Source organism: Rhipicephalus microplus, chromosome 3 (assembly GCF_043290135.1).
Source record: "Rhipicephalus microplus isolate Deutch F79 chromosome 3, USDA_Rmic, whole genome shotgun sequence".
NCBI classification, from domain to species: domain Eukaryota; kingdom Metazoa; phylum Arthropoda; class Arachnida; order Ixodida; family Ixodidae; genus Rhipicephalus; species Rhipicephalus microplus.
Genome location: NC_134702.1, coordinates 31,403,120 through 31,424,842, shown reverse-complemented (window position 1 = coordinate 31,424,842; position 21,723 = coordinate 31,403,120). Strand labels below are relative to the sequence as shown.

The 21,723-nt window shown below is 44.2% G+C and overlaps 1 protein-coding gene across 1 annotated transcript; it reads left to right on the top strand.

The window, feature by feature from the left end:
• Positions 1-1,962: 1,962 nt before the first annotated feature.
• LOC119177028 (alpha-amylase 1) lies at positions 1,963-20,546 on the top strand. The gene is made up of 8 exons (XM_037428385.2): positions 1,963-3,176; positions 3,722-3,891; positions 5,110-5,296; positions 7,476-8,283; positions 9,622-10,000; positions 14,328-14,649; positions 16,089-16,137; positions 20,337-20,546. The coding sequence occupies exons 1-7, from the start codon at positions 2,937-2,939 to the stop codon at positions 16,113-16,115; spliced, it is 2,133 nt and encodes a 710-aa protein (XP_037284282.2). The 5' UTR covers positions 1,963-2,936; the 3' UTR covers positions 16,116-16,137; positions 20,337-20,546.
• The last annotated feature ends 1,177 nt before the right edge of the window (positions 20,547-21,723 follow it).

Below are 21,723 nucleotides of genomic sequence, written 5' to 3'. Positions count from 1 at the left end.
AGGGGCGCAGGTACAATTTTTCTCGGGGGGGGGGGGTGCATTTGCGTTATATAAAGTGAGGACCGGGCAGGCAGAGGTGGTCTAGTCTCATTTTGGGCTCTGTATGCCATGGCACATGATCTTTTGTTGCGCTGTGGATGACGGGACGAGGACGATACAGGGACTACAGGAGAAGTGGTGCGCAACACCACGGGGCGGGACAGGACAGCAGTTGCGCACCACTTCTTCTATAGTCCCTAAATCGTCCTCGTCCCGTCATCCTCAGCGCAAGGAGATATCACGAGACACCTCCAACGAGCCCAATTCACCACTCTGCTGAATGCCACAGCAAAAAGAAAATTGGGAGGGGAGAGGAGGCAAGGGCCGGGTGTTTCACATCTGGCTACGCCACTGTATGTTATACCATGGCATGGCATGGGGCATAGTATGGCATTGTATGGCATGGTATAGCATATAGTATATCACACAAACATGTGCAGAAATTCTACAAATAATGGTAAAGGCGGGCATAAAGCTGCGCGAAAAGCAGCTTGACTGATCCCACCACCCCCTTCACGCAGCAACAAGAACATAGTCTGGCATAAAATTATGATCAAACAACTATAGGTGAGCCGAAAGGCGATCCTCTTTGCTGGGGACATAAAAAGCAATTAGTCACTATTAACTTCAAAAATTAGCTATACTCGCTTGTTAAATATGTTGCTAAAAGCATGTGGTAATGTGCGAACATACTAGATTGTACTCGTTCGGCTTATAGTTCATGAGAACTGTAAGATGTGCGCTGGCCTTCATGGTTGCGCATTCGCAGACGACAAAAGGCACTCGTTAAAAGCTGACGTGAAGGTTCGTGGCTTTTAATTAGCTGACAATGTTTTATTATTGTGTTCTGCTTCAAGTCGAGAGAGAAGATGTGGTGGAGCTTACGTTGTCGTCCTTCGCCTCTAAGGTTACGACACCTTAGAGGCGAAGGACGACAACGTCACAGTCCTCTAACCATATTTCTCACCTAAAACAAAGAATATTCGCCGTTGCATTTCATAACTGCCAGTGATAGGAAACGACGCGGAGAAGAGATCATATCCTCGAATTGTTTTTGGCTGTGAGAATGAAAATGCAATACTGTCAAACACGCACATACGAAACCGAAATATGACGAAGTATTTGGCCACATTGGACAGTTGTAAAATCCCCGGAAATACATATTCGATATAAAAGATATGTTTTACATTATCCTACTCTGAAGCAGTGCAAATGCCAAAGTGGAAGTAAAACGGACGCAACAAACACTTGTTGCCCGTCTGACTTCGTCTTTGTTGTATTCGCTGCTTGAATCTATAAAATGACACCCTACCAACCATACGGCCAAGCCAACTATATATTTTTATATGTACAATCGACTACATATCAAGCTCCCTTGTGACCCCCTCCCGATTCTATATATCTGGATTCAACTGTTAAGTAAGAACAGTGACAAACCAAGCATTGACAATGTGCTCGTATCCTACATGTGTGGAACTCCTTCACCATCAGCGCAGTGAATCCTGAAAGAAGTGCATGGTCGTTTACTCGTAGGCTTCTTGCGTATAATTCACGAAGTCGTATGTATGACAAAGAGAATGTCGTAGCTCAATTGATGCTTCCTGCGACCCCCCAAGCATCAAGCATGCCGTGTCGGCGCATATTTGGAGCACGTCGTCCTGGTAAAACGGGAGCGTCAAAAAACGGTACGACGTCGAAGGACGGCACAGCAGCTTCCGGCCTTTCTTCGGCGACTGTTGGCAGCAACGACAACGACGTCGATCATCGTCGCTCAACGCCACGCTGCGCCGCGTTGGCCCGACGGGGGGGGGGGGGGGGACGACTCGCCCGGCTGGCTCTCTCCCCACACCGTACCTACAGCGATGCGTGGGCCTACGCGTCCGATAAGATAAGCAGTCGACGTCGTCTATCCAGCGAAGGTGATTGTGCGTGCCACGGCCGTGTTATTCATCCGTTATATCGCGGACGTGTCGCCCTACGGCAGGACTTCTGCGAGCATCGCATTCTTCAAGACGGTGCACCGAATTCACACCAACCCCACGCGAAGAATGAAAAGGCTCCGTGACTGACGGCGGGCATCGTCTCGAAGGCGAGCGAGGGAAGGAACTTACCTGAGTAACGGTACTGCACGGGCCCCGAGAACGCTTCGTTGCCTGACTAGTTTTGTGCAGCGCCTTGTGCTCTCCGCGTGTATATAGGTCGCACAAATCCATGTGCTGAAGCGACAGAAACGCAGTCGACGTCGTTTCCACGAGTGGAACTGAACGCTCTTTGAAACCGCACCCATTTTAAACCGACCTTATCGTGTGAGAGTGCGTGTCGTTTGTGTGCCTGTTATTCATTGTACAACGCAATATGGTGGACACTGTAGCGCTGTTGTGAACTGATACGCCAGGCATATTCTTCAGCGCTGCGTTGAGCACAAAATAAGGACCATGAAGATCCTTGTCCGATCGCAAGTGATAACCTATTGAATGCCATTTGCCAACATGAGAGGATAACTCGTGTTTTGCGCATGCTGTATATTTGAGTTACAGGCTTCTAAGCGAAATAATACAGCGTGTTGAGTAGCGTCGTTTTATATCAATGAAAGGCATTGTGGAGTTTAATTCCTAATTACTGTTTCATTTAAGCACATCATTGATATTTAAGTAAACGAGTCTTGACTGGAACATCCGTCTTGCGTTTCGTTGAAACACTTCATCGCGAGAACTGTTATACCACGTTGGCACGAACAGGAAACGTTTACGTCTGTGTGTTCTACGAGTGCCTTTCGTCGCTTCAAGTGGAATCTCCTCCCGTTTTGTGATTACATCGCTACGACTTGCAACTTTTAGCGTCTAGTCACCACACGTACTCCTGTGTGACGCGACGCTAGTGTCTGACCCGAACGAGACATGTTTACTTCAAGCGCACGCGGTCCAGCGGCTCCCTCAAGACAATGGATTACGGCGTTGTTGACGGCGACAGCCTGTTGCTTGTCGCACAAAGTGGTGGGTGCCGTTAGGCACCAATTTACGGATCCCGGCTTTTTGGGTGACCGCACTACAATAGTGGAGCTCTTCGAATGGGCCTGGCCCGACGTTGCCCAGGAGTGCGAAGACTTTCTCGGACCGTTCGGTTACGGAGCCGTGCAGGTGAGTATAAAGAAATGCATGCTGCTGGTATTTAACTAGAAAGTAAAACTTCACGAACATTTAATGAAAAGTTCCGCTGAATGATAAAAGTATAAGTAATACTGCTGTTTGCAGATAACACTGTGTCGTAGCCATCTTTGATCCTGATAGAGGCCACAGCAGTGTCCTTGTTGTGCGATTCTTCAAACGATTCAAATAGAATTCGCTACTTCCGAAATAAACGTATATTATTAGGAAATTTCAGAAACATTTTCATTCGGTTCGCACATAATTCAAAAGCTTAAGAAGAAACTGAGTCACCAAGTATGAAACTGCAGTTCTACATTGCGATATCGTTACAAGTTTGCAAGATACGCCAATTACGGCGTATAAGCACACGCGGAATAATAATTACGAGTATGCGGAAGACGGCTGATTGGTTAGGAGATGTCTTGCTAGACCACATTTCACAACCACTGCCGCGTTGCAACATACGCTCGTTCGAGCTTGCCCTTTTCAGAGCACGTGACGATTCTGTCTATAGATGAGGCCGATATTGCTGACAGGTGTCCCCACCAAGCGAGAACGCATTTCTGCTCTACACGACCCCTGGCGGTGTGAACGTGAGGTCCTGGTACGAGCGCTACGAGCCGGTCAGCTACCGCATCGCGTCGCCCAGCGGTGACCTGCAGGAATTCGCCGACATGGTGCGAAGGTGCAGGGAGAGCCACGTGAAGTATGGCCGAGTGTTTATCGCTGATTTCTTCTTAGCGACTAGAGACGTTATTAGGCAGAATTTCCTCAATATCAATGATTTGAAAGGCGAGCATACTTTCTACCGAAGAATATAGAGTAAAGAAAACACACGGAGGCAACGAGATAGGCTAATGGGCAGAGCATAGACCTACATGGAGTATGAACCTCAACCTCTCCACGGCAAAGCAGTTAGAACGGAACAGAACAGTTATCCAATGTGAGTTCGAGAATGACAAAGACAATTTACAGTCCATTCAAAGGAAATACCTTAGACGCGCGCGCGTGTTTGCATGGGTTCTGATGCGATGACATTGCAGAAGTGGTTAACTGGGCCGAAACGGTCATGGCAAGCTTTTGGCCACCACCCTTCAAACCACCGGCAAATTAAATTTACCGACCTTGCTATGCCGTCTATAAAGTTGTTTCCCTCTCTGCACAAAACAATTATCGGGCTTTCTTTGCAACGGTAGAGTACTCACAGGAGCTCAATCCCAGATGACCCAACATCAAAGGAATTAGAGTGAGTGGTCATAGCTAGAGTGTCATTGTACTGTGAGCTCGCAATACGTTTCATGTATAGCTTTAATGTATAACATCTAAGTTATTAGGTGCAGTGTTTATTTGCGAAACTTCTTTGACAAGCATTCTGGTGTCCGACGTACATCACCAAGTTAACCTCATTGTCTACTGACGAGCGGCCGCGTCTAAACCCGGCCATATCATCTGGATAGATCTCTTAGTACTCTAAGTAGCACTCCAGACGCGTTAGTATGTTAATCTCCATTATACTTCACACGCAACTAACATGCGCGATGGAGGCACAGGAAATGTGCAGAGCGACTTGCTAGCTTTCAGCTCTCTCTCATCGTTCATTCCAATTTCACGTTTCCTCACCACTGGATAATCAACCAGGCATGTTCATGGCTAAACCCCTGGCCTTTCACACTTTGTTTTCTTCCTTTCTTCGTTCCTTACTCGACAAGCTCAGATTGCGATATTGGTAAGTGACTAGATATATACCACGTAGCAGGAAGGGTCAGTGGCTAAAGTTAACTTTGATCAGGCAGGCAGTTGGCGCCTTGTTTTTTAATGTTCACGCTCTCGTCTTCTCATTTTCTTGCGTACTTGAGCATGTACTCCGATACGAATAGTCGGTATGTTTTTATCGGTATTATCGTACATACGACCACTGCGACAGGGTGTTCGTGGACGTGGCGCTGAACCACATGACGTCGAACATCGGCAGTGGCTACGGCTACGACGGAACCGAGTTCAACTCCGAAGCATTCGCCTATGCGGGTGTCTACAGCGCCAAGGACTTCCATTCGCGCGCTGACTGCGGGACAGCCAGTGGCTTGGTTGAGGACTACTCCAACGTCGTACAGGTACGCCCAGCAACGGGACCTCCATACGCGCTTTCAAGTACAGGCAAACCTTGTTGCACTACAGGAAAAAGAGGAGTCGTTTGACTGTTTTGTAAGGTCTCACTTGTATACGACTCTCTAAATAGAAGAGACGCTTGAGCTATCTTTGGTGATCATTATACTTTTGTCGGAAAGGCGTGGCACACGTAAGAGAGTTGAGGAGTGTAAATAAAGGAATGAATGAATGAATGAATGAATGAATGAATGAATGAATGAATTATTTAATGAGTCAGTGAGCTTATTTTTCACGAAAACATATACAATGGTGAAAAAATGGGGAGACGGCAAAAAAGCTGCAGTTACTGCAGCTTGACTAAAGAGATTAAAGAGATGCTTGAATACAGAGAATCGTTATATGGTGGTAAATCAGGTCTTACCGAGAATAGCAACACATACTTTTTTCTTAGTGTATGTAACAAACAGTGCTATAGCGAATTATTGGTTATAGTGAAATAAACGTGAATTTCGGTTGGTCAAGCTTGATTTCAGTTACATGCATTCGCTTTATAACGAAACCTACGAAGCCAGAGCCACCACGACATTGACTGTAACAAAGAAATTTTTTTTTCTTTCTCACGAGGTACAAAAATACAACCGTACTGAAGAAATCTATTTAAATATTAAAAAAAATCGCAAGTGCATTTTATAATCATTTGAAAAAGTTGCGAACATATTGGTCTTGCATTGAAAGAAACCACATGTGATTGGTTGCGACTTCACATGAATCGAGGTTTTTAAAGCTACAAGAAGGAAGGTTATGAATACCTTGTTAATAGCTGGTTTGAAGCCTACAGGAACGTGCTTTTTCATATCTGAAATTATGCACGACTCAGTCATTCGATTAGTCAGAGGCGATTTTTACCCTCCATCTACAGTTACTACAATTATCACATATAACCAATTAACGTATGGCTCCGACGCTACTTCGTTAAAGCGAGGTTTTACGGTAGTTTATTAAAAATATTGTGTGAAATTTACGCGAAGGTTAACTAAATTCAATTCCAATGTCACTTATGTCTATCTCAAAGACACCTGGTGCCTCATTATCAGTGCTTGCTGATTCCAGTCCTATGAAATTTCTGGGTACATACATAGTGGTCTGTACTTAACCAGTGAAAAAACTGTCGACAAGCGCTTTTAAAAGTAAAAGGAGTAACTAGATGTAAAGTACGGACATAATGACCGATGCAAATTTTAAAGTTACACCACTTTCTATTTAGTTACTGATTTATTTGTGAGCTTTTTATTACTAATCCTACTATTCATGCAGATAAATTGACCCTAAAACTGTTTTGACAATAATGCTGCCATATTTATTTGTACAGAAGTCCGTCACAAAAGTCACTGTGCCTGTAGACAGAGCTGCTACGGGGTTGAAAAGAAAAAGCTTTCATCTTTTTAGACTCTCTCTTTGTAATTTTAGGTAAACTTTCTATCTGTATTATAAATTTCAATGCTCAAGCATAAGTTTTTCATAAATTGGGTAGGTCCCAATGCATGGACACATTTCGCTGTCACACAAAACTTTCATTGAAATGCCAAAAAATATTCAAACTTCCCATCGAAAGTTCTTGTTTGAACACAACTAGCGAACGGACACTTAAGTTCAGCCGGATAATATGCATAGTTAATAATTCACAGGCCTTAAAAATATCGTGTATATAAAATTCAACACCTTGCCTTTTAGAAAAACGACTACAACTTCGTAGTTAATTGGAACAGCGCTACACGATTTCTTCTCAAGTCAGCCCCTGAATTTCACAAAATCATTAAGACCACCTTGACTACAAGTATCATAAGCATGCTGCATAATATTTTTGTTCAGCCAATATGAATTTTCATTTTTTCATCAAACATTGTTAAAAGGGCATAAAAAAGACCCTAGCTTGAAACCTGAATACTCTCTAAAAATCCCTACTCTCAGCCAACTTGAAGAGATATTCAACGCGGAAGTACATCCACAAGCGACTTTCTCAAGTACTATCAACAAACAATTCATGTAATGTTAAAGTTGAAGCAATGCCACCTTAGTTTTTGATGTCATGACCTTCTGCGGTCTCAACTGTGTTGAGATGCTACCTCATGAATAATACCACAAAGTGCGACTAAGTTTCTCAATTTCGCCGTCGTGATCTTTCAGGTACGGAATTGTAAGTTCCGTGGTCGGGCAGACCTAAACCACAAGCTCGAAAGCGTCCGGTCCAAGATCACTGCTTACCTTAAACAGCTGCTGTCGCTAGGCGTGAGCGGCTTCAGGATAGACGGTGCCGACTACATGTGGCCAGCAGACCTGGACATTATATACAGGCGATTGAGTCAACCGGACCCGGCAAAGCTGGAGCTCTTCGAGGCCAAACCCGCTGCTTATAGACTGATCGAGACCCCACTAGACAGTGAGTCGGAAACGCCTTCGGAGACTCCCTCAAACACTCCTTCAGAAGAACCATCGGATACACTCTCGGAGACACCCTCGCACACTCCCTCGGAGACTCCCTCCGAGACTCCCTCCGACGGTTCCTCAGACGGTCCTTCGGAGGCTCCTTCAGAAACTCCCTCGGAAACTCTCTCGGATGCTCCACCAGACACTCCATCGGATAGCACCTCGGACATTCCCGCAGAAACTCCCTCTAATACTCCGTCGGAGGATTCTTCAGACACCCAGCCAGAAAGTCCGTCAGATACCTCTTCCGATGCACCCTTGGATGCATCCTCGGACACTCCTGTCGTGACCGCGGAAAGGAATACTGCGGACACAGAAACTGTTACGAACGTGAGAAAACGAGATACGACCGTTGAGCAAGGTGGAGGAACAGTTAGCCCTCCCCACCTGACTTCGGACTTCGATGGCCCGTTCATTTACCACGAGATGTCGACGCTTGATTTGAGCTGGACCAAGGAGTATGAAAGGATAGGGGCCGTCACAAATGCTACTTTCTTCAAGACGTATGGTAAGCACAATTAATCTGCGCGAGGTGACTGTGCCGTTAGCTGGCTTGCATTTTATACAACAGAAAGTCGAGTCTTACTTATGGCTGACGGATGAGCAGTGGACATTGGCCCTATTTTCCTAAATATTGCGTTATCTTTGATGAGAAACTTTATGTCTCTGTGAGGCACATATGTTTGAGCATTTTTCATGCACACTTTCCGCAGTCCTCTTTCGAAAAACTAATTGACTGAGACACGTTTTGTGCAAACCTCGTTGAAATCCCACCTAAGGTATCCTTTCGAATGTCCTTAACGCGCAACAAACTTGCGTTTTGAACCCGTCTCCTCAAAATTTGGCTCACTCCCAGTAATCTTCTTTTGAACGTTCTATTAAACGCCAGTTTATTTAGCATACAATTGATGCCAACTTGAAGCCTGTCAAACCTGCGTCGGCTTTTAACGCTTAAGCATCTTAGGACTACTGTCATTGGGAAATCGTGCCTGCAACCTTCATCCGTAACGTAACAGAAAGTGCACAGATCTTGGACATAATGCAGTACTGTACCGGCAAGAAGATTGCAACAGCGGTCCTAATAAGGATGTCGTTTATAAGTAGCTCAGCTGAGGAAACAGCTGTGCCATACTGTTGGTGCAAAAAAGAAAGCAGGCCAGACGGCTTTCACAACAAAACGTTACACCTTGTGCTAGAGCACACGTTACTGTCGTGGCGATATTCAAGTGGCGATAAACATTGAAGACTGTTCTGGCCTACTTCGCCGACACTGCCGGAACAATACCCACCGCATTTACTAAGCATACCGCTATCAGTGGTTAGCATGGTGAAAGTAGGCTATAGTATTGACTAAATTGTGGCTATAGCGTCGGCTGGTATTGGCTAGTGTGCGCTAGTCTTGGCTACTGCTTGATAAATTAAGGCTCATATCAGCTGGTTATGACCAATAATGGCTCATACCGGCCAATGTGGGCTAGCATTGTCTTATGTTGGTTAAATGATGCGATTGCAAACGTTTTTTTTTTCTCATGTTGAAATGCGCTTAGTATGACTGTTACTGTGATACCGAGTAATTGTCATACTAAGCATTTCTCAACGTAAACGTGCAGCTAATAACCCTATTCCTTGCCTTGCTGAATGCTCATGCACTGCATAACACTTCCTCGTGAATATTTTCTGTAATTTTCAGGATTATTTCCCTAAGTAAGCAGCTGCAAAACATGAGCGAACACTTTATGGCGCTTTAGCCAAGGGCTATAGTTGAGTGGCCATGATGTCCTTCATTTAAACAACGCGGAATGTACGTGTGGCCTACTTTTCTATCATACCTTTTCACACTCTGCAGCGAACGCTCTGAACAGGGTACGAGAGCGTCCGCTCAAGTCTCTGCAGCCATTCATCATGGAGGCGAAAGCTGCCGGCAAGGCTGCTCAGGTAGTCTACGTGGACAGTCACGAAACGCAGCGCGGCGTGGATGTGACCGACACCGAAGGTGACGTAGTCACGTATCGCCACCGCAAGCGACACGTGCTGGCCACTGTGCTCATGCTGGCGCAGCCACACGGCGTGCCGCGTGTGATGAGCAGCTACGATCTGGACAAGAAGTTCGAGACCTACGTGCCTCCCAAGACGCTGGGACCCCCGTTCGACCACATGTTCAACACCAAGCCTGTGCTCATGCGGGAGAACTTCGAGTGCTACAATGGCTGGATTTGCGAACACAGGTGATGATGATGATGATGATGATGATGATGATGATGATGATGATGATGATGATGATGATGATGATGATGATGATAATAATGACCTCACATTTATGGCGCTCACCCACAAAAGGGGATAGGCCAAGAACCGGGTGGCAGGATGCTTAAAGTAATGGACTGTGCTCATGAAAGTGAAATCAATGGGTCGGTCGGTCGGTCGGTCGGTCGGTCGGTCGGTCGGTCGGTCGGTCGGTCGGTCGGTTACCGCTTTTTTAAGTTACCACTTTCACCTTTCAATTATTAATCCCAGACGGGATGCGACGGGGCGGGCGCACCACCAGGATCATGCAAGATGTTTAGAAAGTGTGCCATATACTAGAACAACGCCAACCTAGGATTACGATGTTTTAGGTACCCGGCGGATTTAGCCCTGCGAAATTTGCAGGTGATCGCCCCGCCCGGTTTGATCGTTGCTAGTTATACTGAACAGATGTCCCCTTTTTGTGTGTGTCTGTTTTTAACTAACTTAATCATTCTGTCACTCCTACATCTTTCTCAAAGGGCTCTGCCTTTTTGCGATTATGGTGACATCTATTGTTCGGCTGTCACGATGGGGCGTGTGTTTATGCTGAAGAATTCACAGTGACCTAAAATGTTGTTGATGAAAAAGTTTGAGTTTTTGAGCTCTCTTGAGAGATTTCAACTGCTTCCTATTTTGTTTGTTATAATGTAAAAAGTTTAGCATGATGAGGTTGAACTATGAGGTTATAATATAGTACTGAAAAGTAAACAATGTTGCCTGTCTTGTATACTCCGCCAGTTCTTGAACATTCAAGAATTTTGGTTGTTGATATTTCATATTTCTTCATTGAAATGGCACGGAAGGAAAACGGTGTGGTGGCGAAATCCCACAGATTCGATGTTGCGTTCCTAAACACGCCATGAAGATTGTTGTGAACGCCATCCGAGATAAAATTGCACGATTACTTGCACGAGCGAAATGTGGCACATTCAGGTGGTAAATTCGAACGCAAACAAAAAAAATACTATAATCTACCAGGAGAGGTCCCTCAGGAGCTCACTTCTCGCCGACCAGCAATGGGCCGTCCAACAGGCCCACGAAGTGGCCGCCAGGTACTCCCTGTCGGTCCCTACGTGGGAGACGCCCGCTACGCGCTAAGCGCGTCCTGCAGGACTGAAATAAAGTTTTTTTCATTCCATTCCGTAATCTACCAGGCAAGCTTTAGCCATGTGGATGTCCCAAAACGCTTCCAGACGATATCGTTTTGGTTGACCAGCTCCTATTTCTCGCGAAGCGGTCTTGAGACCCAAATTGCACAGATCCTGTACTCGTCGTTCGACGCTCATTCGGTATAACGACTACTGCTCGTCTGAAAGTCGCGGGTTCGATCCCTAGAGGCCCGCTAGAGGCCCCTGTACTTTGCGATGACAGTGCAAGTTAAATTACACCACATAGCTGAAATTCGCAAAGCCATCTATTAGGCCGGTGTTCCCCATTACCATATCGTGATTTTAGCACGTAAAGGCCCAGATACCGTTCGTCGTATATATATATATATATATATATATATATATATATATATATATATATATATATATATATATATATATATATATATATATATATATATATATATATATATATATATATATATATATATATATATATGCACACATTGCACACATTGCTGGAAGGTCTTCTTAGTCTCTGCAACCTGATACGAGCCCGTTATCTAAAAGGCTGAGACGGGACGGCACATTTTCCGCTGTGCGTGCACTCGCGCTGCGCGTATACAGGTGAAAACGCTGACGTAGATCTTGTCGTGCAGCCCCAAGCATTCAGACTGCGTTCACTCGCTGAGTGTCTTATATATATATATATATATATATATATATATATATATATATATATATATATATATATATATATATATATATATATATATATATATATATATATATATATATATATATATATATATATATATATATATATATATATATATATATATATATACGACGACACTGATCGGCACACTGCGGCTTGTTTTGTCGCACAGTGCCAAACAATGGTTTTATTGATGTACACGTTTATTAAAGTGTTGGCAATTACATTACGCATATAATGCGAAATACTTTATTCCATTTCCTTTTCAGTATGAAGCAAGGCAGTGCACAAGTCATGTAGAAAAAAATCTCTATCCGCCTATTTCTATTTCTATCTCTATATCCAAAAAGCAAAACCTTCGTGAACATCGATCGGCCGTTTTCACGCTAAGATTATATTTCCGTCGAAGAATGCCGTGTAAAGGACGCAAGCAAGGACCAGGGAGAAGAATCACCTCTTTGCCACATTTTTCTCACCATTCTCTATTACTCCATAAAATTCATACATTCATTCATTCATTCATTCATTCATGTCAAGAGAACATACAATGAAGGGAACCCAATCATATCCTATCATATGAAGAGAACCCAATCATTTCGGTATAATCATAACAAGTCATTCGATAATGAATCCAACAAGTGGTAGCCTTTATTTGGAAGAATAGAGTTACTTGCAGTTTCTAGTCAAAGCGAGAACATTATGCTGCACGGAAAGTTTAAGTGGATGCAAATACAACTCGCTGCCAGTGAGGACCGAAACCACGCGAAACAAACAATACACTGAGTATAATGCAGAGCTTCCAGTCTTTACAGTCAGTGGCAGCTGTCTGAATTTCGGCGCAATTTTTGTTGCTATAACACCCACCGTAGTGGCCTAGTGGTTATGGGGCTTGACTGCTGCTCCGAAGGTCGTGAAATTGAATCCCGTCTGAGAACCCCTAACATTTCGCTTCCATTTCGGGAGACGAAACGCTATACGGGTTCATGTGCTTATATATTTAGGTGCACGTTAACACTTCATTGCCTGAACGTTGTACGTACCAAACAAAATAAAAATTGCATTGCCACTGGTGGGCGGCACTCACCAGCAACGAGCTGGCCGACCAGCTTTGGGCCACCCGGCGAGCCGAAAATACCACCCAGGTCCAAGGACTTCGAGTGGTCCCCTGAGGCACTGCCATTATTATCGACGGAGGCTGGAAGGGGACAGGGGTTAATCCTTTTTTTTCCTCACCTCGCCCGAAGGAAACTGCCAGACTTCAAATAAAGTTTATTCATTCATTCATTTTCCAGCTTTATATAGCAACCTTTAAATGGTTCCACTGTAAACTTACGCAAAATGCAACTTTGATGCATAATTTATGTACGTAGCGAATTCTCCATATGCCAGAGAAACGAGGACCTAGTAATAAAAAATGTACTTCAGAACTATATGCAATATGTCGTGTGCCACCTCTTGGGTGCGTACACATCAAATAAACAAAATTAGCGAATGTAGAACGTATGTCACACAGGCGAGAAAGAACGTTGAAGCGAGCGCTGTTGCACGCGCTTCGCACTCTCGACTACCAGCTACTCGTTCCAGCATAAAATATCTTTGGCGAGATGGAGCTAGATTTTTCATACGAAAAGCTACGTTCACCATGCATGTGCGATTGACAGCCGGCCTTAAAGGTGGCACACATTTCGTGATCTGCTTGATCGTAGTTTCTCGCTATGTCCCGCATTCGCGACACCCGGCCGTCAAGCGTTAAAGAACCCCAAGTGGTCTGTTTCCGGAGCCATTCGCTGCAGACGCCTCTACGAAGGCGCTGGTGTATAGTTTCTGACGTCAACAGGCCTCTCTGAACGACTATCACGCTCTCGTGCTTGAGTGGGCATGTTTTTGTCTTTCCTTATTTTTAACCTTTTTTTGCTTATTTTGTTTCTTCCTAACCTTTCTGTTTCCCCTTCCCTCTTCCCCAGTGTGGGGTAACACACCAGATGACTTCCTTCTGGTTAACCTCCCCGCCTTTCACGTAACTTTGCCCCACCGCGGTGGTCTAGTGGCTAAGGTACTCGGTTGCTGACCCGCAGGTCGCGGGTTGGAATCCCAGCTTCGGCGGCTGCATTTCCATGGAGGCGGAAATGTAGGCTGCAGTGTGCTCAGATTTGGGTGCACGTTAAAGAACCCCAGGTGGTCGAAATTTCCGGAGCCCTCCACTACGGCGTCTCTCATAATCATATTGTAGTTTGGGGACGTTAAACCCCACATATCAATGAATGAATGAATGAATCAATCAATCATTTCACGTAACTTTTCTCTCTTTCATGTCTTTGTTCTGGGACGTCATATTCACGCAGTTATTATTACAATTGTTATTTCGCTACGCAGTGTACATGAAAGCGCGTTCTGTTTTCAGGTGGCTGCCCATCCGTAACATGCGCGTTCTGTTTTCAGGTGGCTGCCCATCCGTAACATGGTGTTCTTCCGCAACGTGGTGGCCGATGCGGCCGCCGTCAACTGGTGGGACGACGACGCGGACGCCGTGGCGTTCGCGCGCCTCCATCGCGGATTCGTGCTCGTCAACAACGGTGCCTCGGTGGTGCGCGGCCTGTTCAACACCACGCTGCCGGCCGGCTACTACTGCGACGTGCTGAGCGGCTCCCGCCGCGACACGCGCACTTGCTCGGGTCACGCGGTGCGCGTGCGCCCGGACGGCTTCGCCGAGCTGAGCGTCGACCCGGCAGCCGAAGTGCCCGCCATAGCCTTGCACACACAGGTGAGTCGCGCCACTGAGATAAATAAGTAAATTAGTTAAAATAAATTATCACAATTAAAGAAAGTCAACCATGGTTTCCTTTGTCTTTTTTTTTCTTACTTGAGGGGTCGGGTAGACACACGTACAAGGGCGTTGGAAAGAAACGCAAGCAGTGCAAGTCTATAGGAGGTCTATAGGAAGTCTATAGGAGAGAGAGAGAGAGAGAGATAAAGATGCAAGGAAAGGCAGGGAGGTTAACCAGACGCACATCCGGTTTGCTACCCTGCACTGGGGAAGGGATAAAGGGGAGAAAAGAGGTTGCAGAGAGATGAGAAGGTACACACAATCACGAGCACACTCGGGGAGCACACACAGTCTACAGGCGGTCGCTCAGGTTTGTTGACTTTAGGTAAAGTAGCAGTGCTTTAGTTGCTTTCTGCGCAACTGAGGCAGATGCCGAAGGTCCTAGTATATTCTGCACACAAAATGGTCCGGGGTCAAGTTGATTCAAAACCATCCGGAGCTGGCATCGCTGTGTGTCGTAGCAAGCGCAGCTGTACAGGACGAGTCTATAGGAAGTCTATAAGAAGTCTATAGGAGGAGGAGGAAGCAACAAAAGGAAGAAGGCAGGGAGGTTAACCATAAAGACATCTGGTTGGCTACCCTACACTGGGGGATTAGGGAAGCGGACAAGAAAGATGAGAAAGAGGGAAGAGAGGGAAAAGGGAAGTCTATAGGAAATCTATAGAAAGCCTATAAGAATTCTACAGGAAGTCTATAGGAAATCTATAGGAAGTCTATATACTGTCTAAAAGTATATTCAGGCAGCCTATGGACTGCCTAGATCAATTTTCGTGTGATACCTACTTTCCTATAGCTGCTTCGCATTTATTGTCAAGCGGTTGTAGCCTGGGTGGTGATAAAAACCATTAGGGGCATCTATGATACAATCAAAGACCACTCTAGTATCCTCTTATTGCCACCAAAATCAGATCCCGATGAAAACCATGCACCGCGCTGTTTGCATTTCTCTACATCCCCTCTGCACATTGTCGCAACTGCAGAATTATAGGGCATGCTAATTTTGTGAATGCAATTTCCTTTTTGTTTTATTCTGTTTACTTATTTATGTATTTATTATTTTTAATTTCATGACGCACGGCAAATATGGAGGCCTTCCGCACGCATATGGCTAGGCTTGGGAGCCCGTAAGGTCCTCTGTACACCAAAGGGACATATAGCGCAAAACTTTGCACTTGCAGTTTGCATCCAACTAATAGCCAACTTTGTGCCTTGTATTACATAACTGTACCATCTAACTGGAACAATAAAGGCTTCATAAAAGCGCTGGTAAATGATTTTGTGTACGGGTACACGCTCATTTGTATTCAAGGCTGTTCTGTGTGATGTGATGCGATAAGATGCACTAAAACAATCAGGCAATAATATTTTTTTCGCAGGAAAGAGTCTTCCCAGATTACGTCTAATGAATCCCGGGGCCACGAGACAGTAAGTATAGAAGTGTCATAATAGTAGTAGTAGTAGTAGTAGTAGTAGTAGTAGTATTTTTATTTACAGTAAGCCGGATACAGAGCTCACTGCAGGGGCAAAGGGCTAAAGGCGAACAGCCTGACAAAGGCCCTTGTCCCTCCGCAGTCCGTGACAGTTCAAAGCTTAGACATCAGCACTGACAAACAATATATATATATTCAATACATTGGTTTCAAGCAACCTGAAATTGTAAACACAAAATTCAAACATAAATAGCATAAGAAGTTTACGTAACACATTTTAAGAATTAGAGGTCACTCTCGTTAAAATTCACAACTAAGCAATATCAATGAAACAACTCAAAAACATACACAAAATGCATGCGGATACAATGAATTCCGCTGTATACACTCGTATAATTGACATAGAAGTTTATGAACAATTTAAGCATTTGCAGAGGCATGAGACTCCATTACGTAGTTTCGATAGTGTAGACCGGTGGTTATGAATAAGTTCTTTATTTGTTTCTTGAAAGTCGCACTACTAGCGCTAAAGTTCAATTGATCTGCAAGGGTATTTAAAACCTGAGGTACCTGGTAAGCAATACTTTGTTTTCCATATTGGGTTCTTGTTCTAGGAGCTCGTTTCTTTTGTTCTCGCAGACTGTAGTGTGGTCTTCCGGTGCAACTTTCTTTATATAGCTTAGTCTTTTGTATTAACTGAAGTAATTTAAAATGATATAATTGATCAATTCTGAGTATGGAATGTTTAATGAATAGTGGAGCAGTGCGCAAGTCTTGTAGATTCCCCCTGTAGTTTTCAAAGCAGCGCAATATTTTCTTTTGTATAGTTATTAACTTATGGTAATTCCCTTGTGATGTCGTTCCCCAGACTAACATCCCATGACTTACTTTAGAATGGAAGAGTGCATAGTACATACTTATTTTTAACCTCAATGGGATTAAGTGCATTGTTCTAAAAAAACAACCAACTATTCGCGCTAATGCGGTGATCAGATGGTTTACATGTGTGTTCCAGTTTAATTCCTCCTGAAACCATACACCAAGAAACTTTTGTTCCCTAACATGTGCGATGCAATTTCCTTCAAATTTTACAGCTATGTTACTAATAGGTTTGCTTAAAGGTCGGAATATCATATATGTTGTTTTCTTTTTGCATTCAAGCGCAGTCCATTTTGCCTTAATCAATTTGAAAGATTGCTTAGATAATTATTTACACTGACCTCAAGTGATATTAGATTGTCTGATGAAAAGAAAACATTCGTATCGTCAGCGTACATTATAAGTTCATGAGAATGAGGTATATCGACAATATCATTTATATAGGCAAGGAACAATATTGGCCCCAGTATAGACCCTTGGGGGACTCCTTGGTTCAACTTTATCTTTGCAGAAATAGTGTTATTCAGTTTTACATATTGATAACGATCTTCTAGGTAACTTTTAAACAGTTGTAGTGCAACTCCACGCACCCCATAACTTGATAATTTATGAATCAATGATTTGAATTGTATGGAGTCAAATGCCTTTTGAAGATCGAGGAAGAGCCCAAGAGTATATTTTTTGTTTTCCATATTTTCGATTATCTTATCTTTGATATACAGTAGAGCTTGTTCTGTTGATTTATTTTTTTGAAAACCATACTGACTTTTGGTTATTATTTGGTGCTTATCAAAAAAAGATGCAAGTCTATCATAAATAACCCCTTCAAATATTTTTGATATTGTTAGAAGCACGGATATAGGTCGATAGTTCGCTAAAGTATTGATATCACCACCTTTATGTACTGCAGTGACTTTTGCTACTTTTAGCTGCTCTGGAAATACACCGTTAGTGAGGGTGAGGTTGATAATATAGGCCAAGACATTAGATATCAATGGTGACACCATTTTTAACTCAACAGAACCTATCTCATCAATCCCTGATGCAACATTGTTTTTAAGTTTTCTGATTAATCTTTCTACTTCAACCGGATCTGTGGGTGCGAGAAAAATAGAATACGGCAAAGGAGACTTATCAGGAGTTGGAGCATTATCTCGCTTTTCATCCGTTAAAATAAAGTAACCCGCATTTATGAAATGTTCATTCATGACATTGGCCAACCTTTCACCACTGAAAATCTGACCATTAATTGTTAGGTCCTGTGTCCTATTACAACCCTTATTTCTGTTCGTAAGCCCATTTATGACCTCCAATAGCTTCCTCTGGTCATTGTAAATGCTTTCAAATAATTTTTCATAGTAGTTCTGTTTAGCCTTCCGTATTTCTGAATTTAAAACGTTTCTGTATTTCTTGTACTCAGCTAAGGCGTCTGTGTTCCGCGAACGGATGAAATCATGATACAATTTATTCCTTATTTTTATGCGCCGGTAAAGATCACGATTTATCCAAGACTTTCTGCATTTCTTATTTCTGCCACGTGAGCGCTTCTGAAGTGGTAATGCCGCATCATAGCTAGTACTCAATAACGTCATGAATGTGTTATAAGCATCATCAGGATTTTCTTGTCTATAAACAGTGGTCCAATCTATGTTCTGAACTAGCTAAAAAAAATGTTCCCGAGTTTTGCTGTTTTTAATTCGGTGGAAAGATGTCTCTGTTTTCTGACCAATTTGAGAAGTAACTCGTGCAAGAAAGAAGATGGGCATATGATCACTTATGTCATACGCAAATACCCCAGATTTTATATTCTGTGAACTTAAATTTGAGGCGCATATATCAAGGAGCGTAGCACTTGTTGATGTAACCCTAGTAGGTGAACGTATAAAATTTGTACTTCCATATGTAAGTAAGAGCGTTTCAAAATCTTTGGCATAAGGATCATTGGAACAGAGGTCAATGTTTATGTCACCCATAACTATGCAAGGAGTATTCCCGCGAACAGTGGATAACACAACATTAAGAAACACAATAAATTTCTTTTTGTGGCAATGTGGTGGCCTATATACGCCAATTACTATGAATGGGCCAACACACATTGTAATGCATTCAACATCATCGTTCATAACAGTATACTTATCAAGCAGTTCCCTCGAAAGCGTATCCTTAAAATAAATAGCAAGACCTCCACCTTTTTGCTGGTTACGACAGAGAAGTTCATGACTATAGCCTGGAAAGAACGGCGCATCTTCTTTATAAGTAATCCATGTCTCATAATCAAATAGTCCTCATAATCAAAGTGCCAAGTGATCGCAGCTCACTGCTTCAATTTCGAGATAAACGGTGTTTGTGTTGTGCTGAACTACCTTTCTGTGCATGTTTTCACGTTAAACTTGTTTAATCGTGATCCTTACCAATTACCGCAGCGTTCTGTTGTTCAAGGTGCTTGGGTGTAATGGAAGGGGCAGGTTAATAAACAACTGAGCGAGAATGAAAAAAGCGTTTAAACTCGTTTCTCGGCGACTTCGTGAGATCGTCGTATGAGAACAGAAATATTGTTTCTAATAGTACTAAAGAACTAGGACTGAGTGCGTGAGCGCTCTTTTATGCGTTATTTTATATACTTTCGTGCTTGTTCACTATTTTACGGCGGTAACTATTGTGAAAGATGAGAGGGTTGCAGATTGAATCCTGGCTGCGGTAGTCTCCCTTCGGTGGAGGTTAAGTGCCAGAGGGCCGTGTGCCTAAACTACGTGCGCGTTAAAGTCACATGATAAACATTTCGTGAGCTCTCTCGCACAGCGTCAGTGTCATAATCATATCGTGGATTTGGGGCGTAAAATACCAACGATTAATGTCGTTAAGAGAAGAGGGGTAGCCGCCTCCACAAACTGGCACCGAACTCTCATTGTATACAATTAATAAAAACAAAACAAGAACGGACTTTCCTATTCACTTGGGAAGGTCTCCTTGCCGTGGTTACCTAGCCGTTAGCATTATTCTGGGTCAGTTCCTTCGGACAGTATCACTATTCGGGGTCACTTCTTGTGCGGTATACGTTCATTCTTCATTGTGAGCGTAAACCTCAGCATGAACTGAGGTTTCTGAGAGAAGGATTTTTTTGTGTGTGTCATAGGGAATGTATGCAACCAGAACAGTCAAACGATATAATTCAGGTGCGCATGATCGGTCAAAAAGTAAGCTGTCCACTTCACAGCCACGCGGAGAACACATACCCTGCTACCTGAACGGATATACGGTGAACTCCGCACGGACTGTACAGCGCGTAACATGCTTCTGCCTCAAACTCTTATTCAGGTCTCTGCGACAAGCACTCCGCGAGTGAGAAGCATGGACCTCAAGCGGCGACCTTGTACTTGGCCTTCTCGGTTCAAGCATACCCTCGAGCACTGACGTCGAGGAGGAAAAAATAAGAAGAAGACGACGAAAAAAGAAGCGCAACGCAGTTCAGTTTGCTCTGTCCACAGGCTCCAAAATAAACGCACCGCGTGCCGGGGACCCAAAACACCTCCTTGACCCAGCCTTATTTTTATTTCTTTAATCGTGTGTGCACTTCGAAAACACCGGCCCGGACAGAGTTAGTTTTTTGAATACACACGGGAAAACCTCTCGAACAGCACGTCAAAAGTATAAAAGGGAGAAGAGAGTTCACGATGAGGACAGCTGGAAGGAAGGCAATGGAGGGTGCTTGCGGTCAGCCCCTGCGAGCTCGTGATGTTTGGGCTAAACGCTCCGGTTTTTAGGGGGACGGGAGACGGAAAGAGTATAGAAGGTATAAGTCGCGCCTTGTTTTGATCGAACAGTTTACACAACACCTTAGCTAAGCCCCCAGTAGGTCCACCCCGCGATCCGGCGCTGTTGTCTCGTCTACTTCAAGGTTTCGGGCCACCCACAGGCTCGCACAGGTCGACGCGCTTAAATTCTGTCGCCCCACGTTGACATCGGTCAGGGTCATGAAGTGTTTGTTTCCGGGCGGGCCGCATCCAAAGGATGCCAGGTAAGGGTGTCGCGGTGTCCTGCTCCTGTGGGTACTGCTTTTTCTTTTGTTATTATTATACGTTTCAGACTGCTGTATGATGCAGCTTCTACGGCTGCATCCTCTACTCATTTGTATCGCGTCACGAATCGCTCACGAACATTAAGAAAGCGGTGGCGGGTCTAGACCATGGAAGCTTTTTCTGAACGCAAGAACCGCGACTGAAAGAGATTAAAACGCCTTGAATGAGTGGAAACCGCGCGGGCTGCGGTCGACCCGCGGTCTGAGGGTTTCCGAGCCCCGAAGAGACCGGAGCGGGACGTCCGGAACGAAGGAAGTCGGCGGTTTTCCTTCCGCGCTGAGCGACCCATTGTGGACACCGCAGTGTTTCCTGCGGGAATTCTATGAGGACGAAGTGTCCCAGTTAAAGAGAGGGATGCATGCGGAAGGAAGCAGCGGAATGCCACAGCGCCCGCTATGGCAGAGCTTGGAGCTTGACTTCCGATGTCGTACACACTGGCAGCTGTGTTTGCGTTTTAATTACGTCGATTGATCGACTTTTCTTTTGTACGCGTGCGTCTTTGTAGTGGTCTTAAGGATTCGTCGATAAGCGAAATCAAAAAGGAAGAGACGCACTGTAGTCGTCCGTACACGCATTTGTGATTTACTTACGTATATATACTTACTAGGTTTATTAACGGTATATAA

Bases quoted from the DNA above. Each gene is read 5' to 3' on its own strand.
- LOC119177028 (XM_037428385.2), top strand. From the start codon at position 2,937: ATGTTTACTTCAAGCGCACGCGGTCCAGCGGCTCCCTCAAGACAATGG. The intron at 5,297-7,475 runs GTACGCCCAGCA...GTGATCTTTCAG, and splicing joins ACTACTCCAACGTCGTACAG to GTACGGAATTGTAAGTTCCG. The intron at 8,284-9,621 runs GTAAGCACAATT...CACACTCTGCAG, and splicing joins TACTTTCTTCAAGACGTATG to CGAACGCTCTGAACAGGGTA.